The sequence below is a fragment of the Glycine max genome, chromosome 18, assembly GCF_000004515.6.
Source record: "Glycine max cultivar Williams 82 chromosome 18, Glycine_max_v4.0, whole genome shotgun sequence".
Lineage (NCBI taxonomy): Eukaryota > Viridiplantae > Streptophyta > Magnoliopsida > Fabales > Fabaceae > Glycine > Glycine max.
This window is the reverse complement of record NC_038254.2, coordinates 9,029,404-9,045,446: the sequence shown is the minus strand read 5'-3', so window position 1 is coordinate 9,045,446 and position 16,043 is coordinate 9,029,404. Positions and strand designations below refer to the sequence as shown.

The window sequence follows — 16,043 nt, the reverse complement described above, 5'->3', positions numbered from 1 at the left end:
TTTCATTTGAAAATTGGCCTTCTGTTTGTTTAACTAGAAATTTTTTAATACACCTTTAAACCATTAAATTGGTCGTAACATGATTTAGCCTTCAATATACACTTTTAATCTTTAATGATTTTTATTATACTTATTTTTTGTTTTTTAAAATTTTATTTAGCTCATTTAAATTTAAAGTGAGTCATTTTTTTTCATCAATTTATAATTAACATCATTAATAATTTTATGTATCAATGAACCTTTTTAGATGATTTTTAACCATCACAAAACAATTTTTTTTTTCTGAAATACTTATTTTTAACTCTCTTTGAGTTTGATGTTTACAATGTGTTGTGATGACTGGTTAGACTTGACAAAGTTTTCACCCTCTTAAAGCATTACAGAACTGATTAGAGTTGACGAAAATGGTCTTGTCTTCTCTTCTTCAAACACCTACTTGATGAACTTCTGGTAAGTCTGTTAATTATTACAAGCTGCAAGTCTCTTAATGTGAACTACATTGTTTTGTCTGTTAAAAAGTCGAGCACAGAGCATACTATTTTGGTGCCCTGAATCGGACTTCGACTCTTTGAGACATGTCACTCTAAATTGAAGGACAAAGAATCCAAAACTGAATCCATTATTGAGAATTTGCAGGTACAACTCTGAAAAAGCGAGTTTGAACATGAAGCCTACTTGGCAGAAAAATCTAAAGCTACAGGAGCATAAGAGGAAATGATCTTCACATTGAAACAGTTGTTTTCTTTACTAAAAATGCAAGGAAGGAAATAGAACATATGAAGAATGACACTGCAGAATTGAAGATGGAAGCTGAAGTCACTAAAGTTGTGTTACAAGATGTCGAAACAACGCTTAGAGTAGCGGTGGAAGAAGTGGAAGCAGCTAATGCAGCAGAGGCAAGTGTTGTCGATAAGATTAAGGTCTTATGTATGAGAACTAGTCCTTCTCATTCATCACCTTCTGAACCTGGTGCAAGAATTACAATTTCAAGGGAGGAGTTTGAATCCTTAGTTTATAAGGTTAAGGAGTCTGATAAATTAGAAGATATCAAAGTGGCTGCTGCCACAACCACTTTGAAGTTTCAAAGACTACCCAAAACAAAGTTGTAATGTACATGGTCTCTTTCTATTAAGGCTCCATGTTGAGGGGAAGTGTTCTTATGCACTACGTTAACCTTGTTTCTATTATGAGGATCACTATACATTGAAGGGTGTCCGATTACAGTTTTGTAACATGTCTCTTTCTTCCTCTCTACTCACTCTCTCTTATATCTATGCGAAGCTTATCCATGAACTACACTAGTGCTAGTAAAAAACCACTGTGGCTAGTAAAATATACAATTTAAAAATAAAAATTGCTTAAAAAGTGGAGTTTTTGTCGACAAAGAGTCACCACAGGCAAAGCAATTGCACAGATTCAATAAATATGTACATTACCTTCTATTGGAGGTATATTCACCCTTTCCTTTAGCAATAAAAACTCCAACACAATGTCCCAAATATACTTTATTATTCAATTCAACAACCTGTCATTATAGCAGAAAATTGATTTTCAGGTTAAGGTGATTACAACTGAGTATAACTAAGACGTATCTAGAACTTATTAGTATGCAGTTGATTCTGATTTTGAACAACATATACATCTGGTTCGTTTTTTTTTTTGGATAAACAAAGTATTTTTAAAGAAAAAAAGACATGTCAAAACCTAGAGGATAATAAATAAATCACAATCTCTTTGTTAATCTACCAAAGATACCCCTTCTAAAAAGACATAAACATCACCCTTCTTACGTCTACAAAAATCTATGATAAATCATCAGCCGATCACTACTTTTCTAATTGTATGTATTCTAGCATTTTAATGCATGACAGGATCTGCCAGGATGTACCAGTACTTATCTTGGTCAGCATGCTTTCGTACTTATGTTTTCTAGAGCAACTACAGGTATGCTTTTCTTTGTATATGTGCTGAAGTTTATGGTAACTGGCTAATTGCTGTTTGCATCAAGTTATGATTCTGGGCTTATTGCATCTAATTATCACAGTGCCATCTACAAGAGAAACTTGCCTCTGAAAGATTATGTTGACCAACTTGTAGTTGTTAGTGGGTGATTCTGAAAATATAAACTCATACACTGGTAGTATAGCAATTTTGTCAGTTTATAGATGAAGGAAAATTTTCTAGGTTTAGGGCATAATAATAGGGAAAACCTAGTTAGGGCTTGTTTGTTTAAACTTATTTTTTATTTTTTATAATAAAATAAACAATTTTTTTTATGTTTGTCTAAATAGTTTTTTGTTAAAAAAAATAGTTTTATACCTTTTTTAAGAAGCAAATCCTATCTGCATCTTAAAAAGGTAAAAAATCACTTGTTTTAAGTTTAATTAATGCTGAAGGAGTGGGAAAAGTGGTCTACAATTTAGGCATGTTGTAGGTCCAAATTTAAACAAATGGCTTTCTTTGCATTTTATTATTTTGTTCAATTTGTTCGTTAATTATTTCATGGAATACATTTTTGTACCTATGTTCTGGGGAATAAAGGGAGGGATTTGAACGCACAACCTCTCCTTGCCCCCTTCTCCCTTTAACCACCAAGCTAACTTTATAAGTTATAAGTACTGTTTTGTGTCAAATATAAGTGTGTCTGACACAATGGTTTCTAGTTTACCAGGTTTCAGATTTGGGATCTCATGCTCTTGCCATTTCATTACCATTCTCCTGTGTTTTAGGTCTCCTTTCATCTATGATTGCATCAACCATGGGTAAAGCTATTTTCTTCTCTCTTTCTTAACATTTACACTTTTGATTTCAATGTATTATAAAATTAAATTATATCAATGTAGCTATTAAATATAATCATAATACACACATTAAAATACTAATATATATATATATATATATATATGTTCTACAATTTAAATTTTCTGAACTTATTAGTGCACACATGCAGCTACATACATCCACTCATTAAAATATAGGATCTGCATCAAAACTCATCTAGAAGCAGCCAAAAAGTTTAATTAATTAATATTGATATATATCACCCCTTTTCACAGACAACCACAACCTAGAAGAACACTGGAGATGTAGGCGGAGATGGGATCGGACCAAGAGGGGGGGCATGGCAGCGGCGGATCATACTATTTTTTATAATAAAAATACTAGACAGTCTCCTTGTTAAAATTCAAAATCATGTCATATCATAACTCCTAAGGCACTAGAGACAATTATTCAATAGAAAGAACTAGACTATCAATAAATTTTAAAGCAAAAACCATAACAAAGAAAACTATCAGTTCCTACATTTAGTCCCTAGTGCAACTATTTTGGTCATGCTTTGGATTTGAGTAAACCCAGGCTTTTTAAAATGCTTTGTCATAGCCTGTGTTGGAACAAGGACATTATAATAATGAAACCATACACATGAATCAATTAACACAAATTATTTAATTTAACTAAAGATTAATTTCATGTTTAAATTATCAGCATACAGTTATTAGAAAAATTGTCACCTATAATAATTTTATATATTTGAAGATTATTTTAATGAAAAATACAAGTAGTGGAGGGTTGGGGGCGAAGAAGAAGGGTGAAAACCCATTAGTATAAAACATATATATTAAATTAACAATCCGTAATTCATTATATGTTCTAATTTAAGGTTGTTAGTATTTTTTATGCATATTTAAATTGAAAAAAAATATTTTATTCAAAAATAGTATCAAATTTAAATAATTTTTTTTTCTAAAATAGAAAACAAAATAGAAACTTAATACATATTTTTTTCGGTGAATAATATACATATATTTATAATTAGGCTAAGAAATTCATTTATATAAAATAATTATTTTTTCTATAAATATCACATCTCTGCAGCATTTTGTAGTGGATGAAAAAGTTTGAAACAAGCCATTCTTTTATTTATTCATAAAGCCAGAAAAATCCAATGTTGAACAAAATAATTAATCAGACTTTAAAGAATTTTGTTAGGCAACTTTAAAGAATTGGTAAAGCTTAATACATGTATTCTATCTATTAAATAAATATTTTTATAAATATATCTATAATTATAGACACAATTCACCTTAAACCTATACCTACCTATAACTTAAAATAAATCTATCATATTCAATTGTTTTTTGATGATGGGGTTTCTTGTTGTCAAATAACATTTGTAGAGAGGAAGAGGATTGTCAAGATGCCAAACTAAAACCCAATGATAGAAGTTTCAGGACCTACTTAAGCAATGGAGACGTAGGCGCAAACTCTAAAATTGATTCTTCTAAAGTAAGGTTTCACTCATTGGGGCTAGGAGCCATGGAATCACTTTGGCTTGTTTATGTATCCTGGTCTACAAAATAAAAAATAACTTTTCTTTTCTGTCTGAACATTCTTTCTTTGAAGATTGATGGGGAGGGAGGGATTGGTATCTCTATATTTTACAATCATGTTTCATAATTGAAAATTTCCTCAATATATAAACTCAACAGTCTTGTCCTTTGTAAGTGCAAAGGTTATCTGCTTTCTTTCCTTCTGTGGAAATTATTAAACTTCCTCTTTCTATGTTTCACAGGATGTGTGTGCCAAAGCAAACACCAATGGAGCTGCACTGAGTGTTGATTGTAGAACATCTAGTGGTTCAGACATTACATTGTCAAGTTCTGATGCCAATTCCGGACTTGATATTGCTTTCTACATTTAGAACAGTGGAAAGAAATGAGCTGGTGAGTGAAATTGGTTTATTGAAGAAGGAGGCAGAAAGGTCACTTGATGAGCTAACTAGGATGAAGAATCTCAAGTATGAAAAAGAGATGGCGGGTACAGTGTTGTAGTCAGAATTAGAAGCACTTTGATGATTTCATCTAAATTCATAAATTATTTTCTCTATTGTTTGTCGAAACAAAGGAAAATAGAAATTCTTAAAATAACTTATTATGCCATCATTTTCTACCAAGTTCTTCTATGTCATTTCTATGATACTAAAAAAATTGATAACTATCTCACTAAACCACTTGTTTTCAAAGTGTTGAGAGTCAACTTACTATCATACAAGTCAATAAGATTTACTCTTCAGTATATGAGCTCGGCCCACATGTTCTTATTGTTAAGAAAAAGTGTTTGTTATCTGTTGTAAAGTTTATATATATATCACCTATTTACAACCAAGCCACTACACCCTTTTCTAACAAAGCTGAATCCCACTCCCTACTTAACCTCCTATTTAAGCTATACCCGTCTTTCCATACTCTCTAACTAGTAACTATCTGCTAATATTTAGGAATCTCTAGGCTACATATCAAGCAACAACGTAATAAATGAGGACATAAGTTTCAGAATCACATACATACCTCGAAATAGGCTACTAACTAAACCTTTGCTTGCGGTGACACTGCAGATGAATGGATGAGTGTAACTTCAGTCCAGCAACTACCTGTCTACTTCTATCCTCAACAGACTACGCAACGTTTGACAGTACAACCTAAAAACATAAAAATAATTTACAACCACACTAGGAGTACAGTTTTGTAACAAATAAAAATGAAACACAAAGCCACATTATGAGATGAGTTAACAATACAAAGCTAGAATTTTAAGTTCCGATCCAAATTTCCTCAAGCCTTAATTTAGCAACACAAGCAACGTTGGCAGTGCCTATCAACTCAAATTCAGTAGGTGTGGTGTGAAATTAATAACAGGTCCTCTCATCATTCTGACCCCCAAACCACCCCTAATTCCCAAACATTGTCACCTTTTTCATCAACTTTGGATTTTTAAATCCATCTGAAATCTGAATAACTAAATTTCATTTACAAGGGCTATACTTGTTTGTTCTGTTAGGTACGGGAAAAAAATTAAATGGTTGGTGTAATAAATTTTTTCAGGTAAAAAAATTACTATTTGTATTGGAGTTATGAGTTTTGAACTTAATTCATGGGTTTTGTTGTATTAATTTCATGATTGGCCTGCTCTTAATTTTTTTACTGCCAAAGACAGGTTCAATGGTTGTCAACAAAAACAAGAATTTGTTTTGGGGGTCTAGGTCTTAGGATTTTAGAAGAGACACTTAGTAGTGTTGGCTTACTTGAATCAGTCGTGGGCTTGAAGTAAAAAAAGTGTGGTTGGTTAATTTTGTGTCTTTTTTCTACACTCTGCTCACATATACAGGCCTTTTGTGTTTTCTCTATATTCCTAACTGAAAAACATACAGCAAAATTGCTAGACTTTTTGTTTTCTTTAGATTAGACTCTGTGGGTTGACTAGTTAGTTGATGGGGTTCTTCATATTAGACTTTTTGTTATCTCAACTGTCATAATTTTATACCTTAGTTTGTGCTGATAAACTTTCCTATGATCCCTTTTTGTTGTATATGTCAACTATTCATGTGATTAATGTTGATCCAACAATTTCCGGAATATCAACCAGTTGAATGACTATGGTTCAAAACTAGTCTTCACAGTTGTAAAATGTTGAAAGCCATGGTTGTTGACATGATTTGTATTAGAGGTTACTGGTTAGTTAAATAAGTTAGCAGTTAATACTCGTTTGTACAGAACTCACTTTTTGATCAATTCTTTTTTAGATTCTCTGAATCTTCAATCTTCAATATGGTATCAGTTTCAATAATTTGCAAGTTGTTTCTGTACAGGAAAGTAAAGGGAAGGTTAATTTTGAGTGTTGAATGTGAGATGGCACTTTGATCACACCACATGCTTAAGATGGGGTTGTGCTTGTTGCAGGTTCTGATTAATATACATGTGCTGTAGTATACATTAGGTTCTTATCATGACACCAACCAGCGGCGAAGGAGCTGAGAAGATGGATGCAGAAGATGAAGATTTGTGGGATGGGAATGAAGAAAGTGGAGGGTACTGGTCAAGGATATATGACCGAAACAAGGCTCATACAAAGCCACTTCTTATGAAGGGGACTAACACCACCTCCCAGATTGCTATTGTTTGTGCTAACCTCTGCCCTATTGAAAGCCTTGACTATGAGTAAGCAACTTGCTTTCTTTTTAATTTTGAGCTTAAACACACTATTATGTTTTAAGGAACATGGCTGGCATACTCTTTTTTTATTAGGTTAAATATGTTTATGGTTCTTATAAAATTTTAAATTTTTAGTTTTAGTCTCTATAAAATATTTTTAAACTGCATATAGAGGAACTTTTATCACTTCTGTCACTTTATTTTTTGGGTTTTCCTGTCTGCCACCTGCTTTTTGTTTCTTTATTTCAATCATACATAGTTCAACATAAATATCATCTCCTTCCAGCTACTTTCTCACATGATGATTCCTTTTAGTAACTATATGTTTAATTGCAATTTTGCATTGGTGTCTTTGCATCATGTGCTTCCACTGTTTGATCACTCTTAAATTTTGTTAATAATTAAACTAGTATATTAGGTGGTATAATATATAGAATAAATGTTTTTTATATAATTAAAATTTATAATAATTTTTTTAATATAGAAATTATATTATAATTAAAAAAGTTAAAAATAAATATCATTCACCATGTAGATTATATGTTAAATTTAAAAGAAATAATTTATTTAGTGATAAAATATTATTTTTAACTATTTGATAATTTCTTTTAAAAATTATTAAAATTTAATTTATAAATAAAGATGAAAAAGAATAAATTGAAAGAAATAAGCGGTTAAGAAAATCAAACATATAAACAAAGATAAATTTAAAGGAGAGTGATTTGAGACAATTGAGAAAGGATTTTTTTAACTAGTTGTTAAATCAAATTAAATTTCAAATTCAAATTAAAAAGCATATTTGAAAAAAAAAACTAAATTAAATTCTTAACATATAAAATTAGGATAAAACATGTCTTATTGAGAGTAATAGCAACTCATAAAAATAAAAATAAAAATAATTAAAAAAAACTCCTAAAAACTCTCTTGTTGGAAAATAATTAAGAATAAATTTAAAGGAGAGTGATTTGAGACAATTGAGAAAGGATTTTTTTAACTAGTTGTTAAATCAAATTAAATTTCAAATTAAAATTAAAAAGCATATTTGAAAAGAAAAACTAAATTAAATGCTTAATATATAAAATTAGGATAAGAAATGTCTTATTGAGAGTAATAACAACTCATAAAAATAAAATAAAAATAATTAAAAAACTCCTAAAAACTCTCTTGTTGGAAAATAAGTCCTAAAAACACTTTCATTCAATGCAGATATTTTAATGTAGAGAGAGGATGCTCTTAAACAAATATGGCAGATTGGTAGTTTTGTAATTTATTTTCATCAAACAGTCAAATTTTAGTGTGTGTGGGATAAATCACTAAAATTTGTGCTCAGTGTCGTTTGTTAACTTAAACCTTGTTTGCAGTTTTGCTTCCTCATGATGTCAGAGTCCAGTTGTTTCAAATTGGAGTTTATGCTACCTAGAATGTCTTTGTTTATAAACCATATATATTGCCAAACAAAACCTTCTATCTTGTAGCTTAGCAAATTAGTTCTACAAATGTCTTGAGTTTGAGTCCTAGTATGCAATTGCGTTAAACACTCAGGGAGAGATCTTTGTCGCCTATAATATTCCTACTAATCTGAGCACCACTGTCTCCGGTGTAGGCCTAGTATGCAACTACGTATAAGACGATTAGTCCAGTTATCCTCAGAATAAAGGAACATTGAGGCTCATATGATTAGTGCTGTGTTAACTGATTTAAATAGTAAAGGAACATTGTCCATTACTGACAACAGCGGAATATTTGAAATCTGTGAATGGAATCCAGTGAACTAGAGACCATTTAAATTTATCCTTGTTTCTAATACATTAAATTGCAAAACACAAGGAAGTCAGCATCACAATATAATTATACAGCTGTAAAATAGAACATACCTTCCAAGTGAAAGCAAATTACCAAGAGTGAATGCTATCGCAAACTTGATTGGTTTGAAGAAAACAAGCATAGACTGTAACATAGGAGAGGAAATGTCATTTATTAGTGCCTATTCTTGTCTGCCAATATTCTATACTAATTGGAATCAGTCATCATCAACATTTGGAGTCTTATTTTTGTGATAAGTGGAGCTAAAGCCCCAAAAGAAACAAACTAAAAATCATGAGGAAAAGCAGTTGAAGAAGCATATGCCAACTCGACATGAAAAATAAAATAAGGAACAAAATAAAAAATTCTCTAACCACTTTCCAAAGACTGAACAAAGTTTGCAAGAAGATCTACAACCTAATTGGCTTCTCGCAGTGTATGAAACCTCTCTAAATTTCCTTCAATCCAGCAAAATCTCAAAATCCGATTCACCAAACCAAAGCAAGAATGAGAACCAGGACATGACTTGGTAAAGAAATTAATCACAACCTGAGAATCAGATTCAGCTGTAAAACTTCTAAAGCCATGCTTCCACGCAATATCAATATTCGGAGTCTAGAGACTATAGTTGAAAAAAAGTTGTATAATTTTTAAAACATAAATTTGTAAAACATCAATAGTTTTGAAAAAAAAACGCTATATAATTTAGGAATAGAGGGAATAACATTTCTACTAAACTCAACTCGGTCAAAACATTAAGTTTTAAAACCAAGTTAACTCTTCCTAATAATTAAGTGGTTAAGAGTTTAAGTATGGTATGAGATAGTATATATTCAAACTTCAATGCCACAAATGTACCCGAAAAAAAAAAAACTCAACCCAGTAATTCAATTTTCTTTCAATTCCAACCCGGTAGAGGGATTGGGTGGTATATTTAAGATTGTAAGGATCAAATCCTGCCCATTGTTCCCCTAGTTCATACTATTTGAGTAGTGCAACAATGGCACATGAAATACAGCCACTTGGCAATCTTTTATTTATTTATATATTAGTCTTGGGTGGTAACAGTCATTTGGAAGGTAGCATGCCATGAAACCAAACAAATAAATATTGAAAACTTGGGTAAGCATCATTTGGAAGCCTGAATCTGCATTTCGGATTTAGAAAATATTATCTTATATACGTTCCTATTCTATTTGCATGATATGGTGATGTGTCAAGGAAAGGGAAAATGCCCCTCAATTAACAAGCAACAATTTTCACAAAAAGTAATAATATTTCCTTTTCTTTTTCCTTGATTCAGAAAAATGATGTAGCATATCATATTGGAAAAAACCTTGATAACTTGTAAGGGCATGTTTATATATATTGAAAATGTAATTGTGGTAGTGTGAATTCCAATGTCCTTTGAAAATGTATATTGGAGGGAACTAGTTACTTGAATGATTGCTAACATATCCCATTAAAGCATTGTCCTTGTTTCTGTGGTTTCAATTCCACTTCATGTGATGCAGCGGCAGACGTGTTACGTGTATGTTGTGTTTGTATGTTAGGGACGGCCAACAAATTAGATTCTCAAATGCGGATCAGGAATTAGAAGAGTATTCTGTTTTCTCTTTTTGTTGGATAGGTAGACATAGTGTGTCTTAATTGAGATTAGTGTTCCACTATCATGTTAACCAGACTGTTTAAGCGGTGCATTCCTTTTTTTTTATGTCTATTTCTCCTATTTTGAATTTGAGCTATTCTACATCCTATTACCAATCTAACAGTTGGAGTTCTAACGTATTTATGATTTGTTATGTTATGTATGTAAACATAACATTAAAAATCAATGTTGACAGTGATTACTTATTTTAGCTTCTAAAGGGAATTGTTTACTTTAGATGAGTCAAATCCCAATATTCCATGGGTAACCGTAAATAGGAGGACGTAAACTAGAATGCATTTTTATGTTATACTTTATTGTGGATTGAAGCAGCAGCTCCAAGATGCAGAACAATCAAGGCCATGGCTTCCCCAACTGTTGGAGCACCAAAGAGAGAAAAGGATCCAAAAAAGCGGGTAGTAATAACAGGAATGGGTCTTGTGTCAGTCTTTGGTAGTGACGTTGATGCCTTTTACAACAAGCTTCTTGAGGGAGAAAGTGGGATAAGCCTAATAGATAGGTTTGATGCCTCAAACTTCTCGGTCCGTTTTGGAGGTCAGATACGTGATTTCTGTTCAGAAGGCTACATTGATGGCAAGAATGACCGGCGCCTTGACAATTGCTGGCGGTATTGCATTGTTGCAGGCAAGAGGGCCCTTGATGATGCCAACCTTGGAAAGCAAGTCCTTGACACTGTAAGTCACAGAATTTTTTGTAGCTGCATTATGTAGTTGCCTAACTAATCTAGAAAATTCTATTCTTAGGTTCACTAACCATATCAGTAGCGATTGATTTGTTGTAAGGACAAAATTTAGATACAGTTTCATAGGTGTTTTTTTTTTTCAATTAGAGTTGGAGTTTTACCTTAGTAATCAATGTAATAAAGGTTTGTATTAAAAGATTATCAAGGTGAAACTCCAATTTTAATTGGAGAAAAGTACAAACAACACCTAAAGAAAGAACTATATATAAGTTTTGTCCATGTTGTAATCCTTAGGACTATGATTTAATGAGGAGGATTGGTACGAAATTATACGTTCATTATGTCTCTAGCAGATGGACAAAACAAGAATAGGAGTTCTGGTGGGATCAGGAATGGGAGGTATAACGACTTTCTCGAATGGTGTGGAAGCTCTTGTACAAAAGGGATATAAGAAAATTACTCCATTTTTCATTCCCTACTCCATCACCAACATGGGTTCTGCCTTGTTGGCTATAGACACAGGCCTAATGGGTCCCAATTATTCAATTTCCACTGCTTGTGCAATGGCAAATTACTGCTTTTGTGCGGCTGCTAATCACATTAGAAAAGGTGAAGCAGATATCATGGTGGTTGGTGGAACTGAGGCAGCAATCATGCCTAGTGGTCTTGGAGGCTTCATTGCTTGCAGGGCTTTGTCTCACAGAAACGAAGACCCCAAGAAGGCTTCAAGACCATGGGACAAAGATCATGATGGTTTTGTGATGGGTGAAGGCTCTGGTGTGCTGGTAGAAACTTGAACCCAAAATTTTCTTTTACGCTATATATACATCTTTTACTAGTAATTCTAAAGCAATATGGCCTAACAAGTTTTTGTTTTAACTTACTTTTGTTCACCTAATGACAACTTGATTCTCTATAACTGAAAAAAAATTGGAGAGTGCAACAAAAAGGGGAGCCAAAATAATAGCAGAATATTTGGGGGTGCCATAACGTGTGATGCTCATCACATGACTGATCCAAGAGTTGATGGTCTTGGAGTTTCATCTTGCATAAGCAAGAGTTTAGAAGATGCTGGAGTTTCTCCTGAAGAAGTAAGAAATAGAGAGTACTACCAACTACCAAGGCACAAGTATCCAAACTGAAATGATCGATACATAATTACACATAATTAGAATGTTGCTTTGAAAAAGTTTAGATTCTATATTCAATTGTTTATGTAAAATTGATGATTTCTTATTGGTTTAATTTCTAAATTGTACAGGTGAACTATGTGAATGCTCATGCCACGTCAACACTGGCTGGTGACTTGGCTGAGGTTAATGCAATTAAAAAGGTTTTTAAGGACACATCAGAATTGAAAATGAATGCAACTAAGGTAAGAAACATTTTTTTTTAGTTTTAAATGCTTCATAATCTTATCGACATTCTTTCATTAACCTTGAAGTTTATCATTATATTTTCTTATCGTTTCAGTCAATGATTGGTCATGGTCTTGGGGCTGCTGGTGGTTTGGAAGCCATAGCAACTATCAAAGCCATAACAACTGGCTGGTTGCATCCAAGCATTAACCTAGATGTAACCTCCTGAACCAGAAATTCATCCTATCCTATTAATCATATGTTACATTATGCAATATTGTTCTTCAACGCTGTCCTCTCACTTTGTGCAAATAAAGATCGAATTGAGTATGTTGACCCCAAAATCTATATGCTCCCCCATCCCAGCCCTTGCTAATAATCTACCTTAAAAACTTTCAGTAGACTTTCTCAGTAACACTATCAAACTTCAAGAAGGTTAAAAAGAAAGTGCCATAACCAACTCAATCACCAGATTAATTGCATTGTAACGTCATCTATATCTTTTAAACCACATATTGAAAGCTTATTCTCCCAAGAATGTAGACAACAGTCAAATTATATACAAAGCAATAGAGGATAAGCTTAGCATCTTGGCAAGTTAGCAGTCTGTACTCTTTACCATGTCTCATTTTTTCTAATGAGATTAATTACATCTCATTTTACAAGCACAACACTGTAGATAGGGGGAACAACATACAAAATAAAAAGAGGACACGTAATCCATGTTAACCTTTCAAGTCCAAGAGAAAGTAATCATCATACAAACAAAATACTTATAATTTCTGAAACCCCTCTCCCAGGTAGACTAGGCATAAACTCTTAATATACTCATGTAGAGAAGTCACATCACATGCCTAATCATGGAAAACATATTTCTGGATCTCGGAACATACAACCCATCATCAATCAGATGTTGCTGAAGAAATACTGTGGAACTGGAATCACAATTGAACTAATGTGAAAAACCCATCATTCTCAAAGATGACACAGATACAACTAATAAGAAAATAGGTAATAACACTCCCAAGTCAGAAGAAAATTTGAATTACTTGATACAAAACACACAACAATCTAAATATGAAGAAATAAGGCACATGAGCACAAGCCTCAAGTTTTTCTATTAGATAAAAAGAGTAAAATCACTAGCAACACGAAGAAAGGGTTCAGGGATCAGGATAAACTCACCTTTCAAATTTTGGACATGAAATCAAATTTAGTTTGTTTAAGAATCTTCTTCTTCGTCAGACTCAGAGTCACTTGCATTATAACCTAACGAAAATGCACCAAAATGAAAATCGTCACACTAAATTACAAAGGAAAACAAAGATGATATTCTGCTAGCAATAAGGGGGGATTTACCTGGACGTTTACCACCAACTCTCCAAACTGAAGACCTAAACCTAGACGCTTTAGTCAGCCAAATTCTTCCCTTCATTCCGCAACCAATAACATCAGCCTTGGAAACAAAAGAAAAAAACAGACGCATACATCTACATTCCATACATCATTCAAAATTACACCATAGCTCTTTATATTCAATTAATGGTCCATAATCCACATTTCACAATACAAACTCTTTATATCCATTTCTGCAACCACTTCTGTATACTACACATTAAAACAACAAATCTGAAAACACGATGATTGAGTTTTGACATTTTTAAAAGAAGAAAACCTGACCTCATAATAGCAAGCTAAAAAGACTTTTCAAGCCATTACATCTACACTTAATAGAAGAAAACCTGACCTCATAATACCAAGCTAAAAAAGTTGTATAATTTTTAAAACATAAATTTGTAAAACATCAATAGTTTTGAAAAAAAAAAGCGCTATATAATTTAGGAACAGGGGGAATAACATTTCTACTAAACTCAACTCAGTCAAAACATTAAGTTTTAAAACCAAGTTAACTCTTCCTAATAATTAAGTGGTTAAGAGTTTAAGTATGAGATGAGATAGTATCATAAACATGTGGTTCAAAATAAGAACACGCGGTACCTTTAAATCCCAAATGACTAAGGGTTTGGTTGGCAGATGTTGAAGCCGCAAGCAAGCTGCCCTTCGTCCGTGTGTTGCTAATCGAGAAAGGCAAAATAAAAGCCCCTACCTACCAGCGAAACAACAACCGTGTCTTGACAATGCAATTCATTACACATTTTCAAGCAAGCAACACTAGGGCATGGGTACTTACCAGTTCATACAATCGGACTGCGGCACGACACACCTTGAATAGGGCTTAGTGATGGGTCACAGACTTCTCTTCGACAGGGCTTAGTGATGATGGGTCACAAACTTCTCTTTCAACACTTGGTGAAGACCAAAGGGGATGCTGGTGAAGACCAAAAGGGACGCTGGGTGAAGAGTGGAAAGGGATGGCTGTAAAATCCCTAATTTAAGGGAAATAAAACAAAGGCGGCTTTGGTCCAAACCCGTCGTTTAACTTTTTTCTATATTTACAAAAATGCCACCCAGCGAGTTACTAAGACGGTTATTTATAACCGCCTTAGAATTTACGTTGTAAAAAATTATTCTCAGCTTTGATAATTACAAGTTTGTCACCGCGCCACTATCTAAGGCGATTCTGGATAACCGACTTAGATACTATGTCGTAAAAAAACATTATTCTAGTAGTGATACCTGAAGTAATACTAGTATATGGTAAGTATTCTATTATGTTACTAGAGGAGGCATTGACCAAGGTAGAAAAAGCAGGTATGGGAGGCTTTGGTCACTTTGTCAACGTGGTTAATGGATGCTTTGGTCTTCTTTGGGCTAGTTGACTTCTTGTTTGCTACTTTTATAAATAAATAATGTTAGTAAAGTGACATGCAGTGTTATTTAGTCTTTTGAATGTGGTCTACTATCTGATAGTGCACATGCATATGTTTTGTTACTAATATAAAAGTTAAGTGCAACAGCTACCATTGAGGATGATTAAGGTGTAAATTTGCTATACTTGTGTCTAGTAACAATATTGTAGCTAGGCAAGTATTGAATAGTTTATTTCATTATATTATTATTATATGGTAGATTTGGTGTAAATGGTAGCATCCCTGGCATGCTTAAATCTCAACGGATGTGGTTTCTCTAACGATGGATTTGAAATTTTTTTTTGGTAACTTGATTTATAATGACCAAACTTGAGGACTTATGGTTTCATGTTCTTACTTGTTGTTCTAAGTATGGCAAATCACTGGATTCTTGGTTTTATAGCATGCACTCCCTTTCCTGCAGGTCTTAAAAACTTGAAGAGGTTAAGCCTGGCTTTTAACAATTTAGGATAAGGTTATCTTTTATATATATAATAATGTACTTGCTTTCATTTTTGTGAATGTGGGCTTTTGTATATGGTTTGGTTCAGGTGTAATTACGTCTTAGAATTATGGAAAATCAAATTATATTTCCATTGTTATTATCATTCATGAACAAAAAAAAATATTAATAATTCTACATCGGTTATTAGGACAACCGATGTAGGATTTGTGGATATTCTACATCAGTTATTATGAAACCGATGTAGAATGTTTTACCATGAGTTAAGA

General features: G+C 32.8%; 1 protein-coding gene across 1 annotated transcript; it reads left to right on the top strand.

Annotated features, from left to right (window-relative positions):
• Positions 1-6,164: 6,164 nt before the first annotated feature.
• LOC100818559 (3-oxoacyl-[acyl-carrier-protein] synthase I, chloroplastic) lies at positions 6,165-12,749 on the top strand. Its single transcript, XM_026126663.2, is given in 7 exon segments — positions 6,165-6,995; positions 10,774-11,135; positions 11,497-11,930; positions 12,064-12,116; positions 12,119-12,234; positions 12,405-12,518; positions 12,617-12,749. Coding segments are annotated over 7 exon segments (1,197 nt in total). The 5' UTR covers positions 6,165-6,991; the 3' UTR covers positions 12,731-12,749.
• The last annotated feature ends 3,294 nt before the right edge of the window (positions 12,750-16,043 follow it).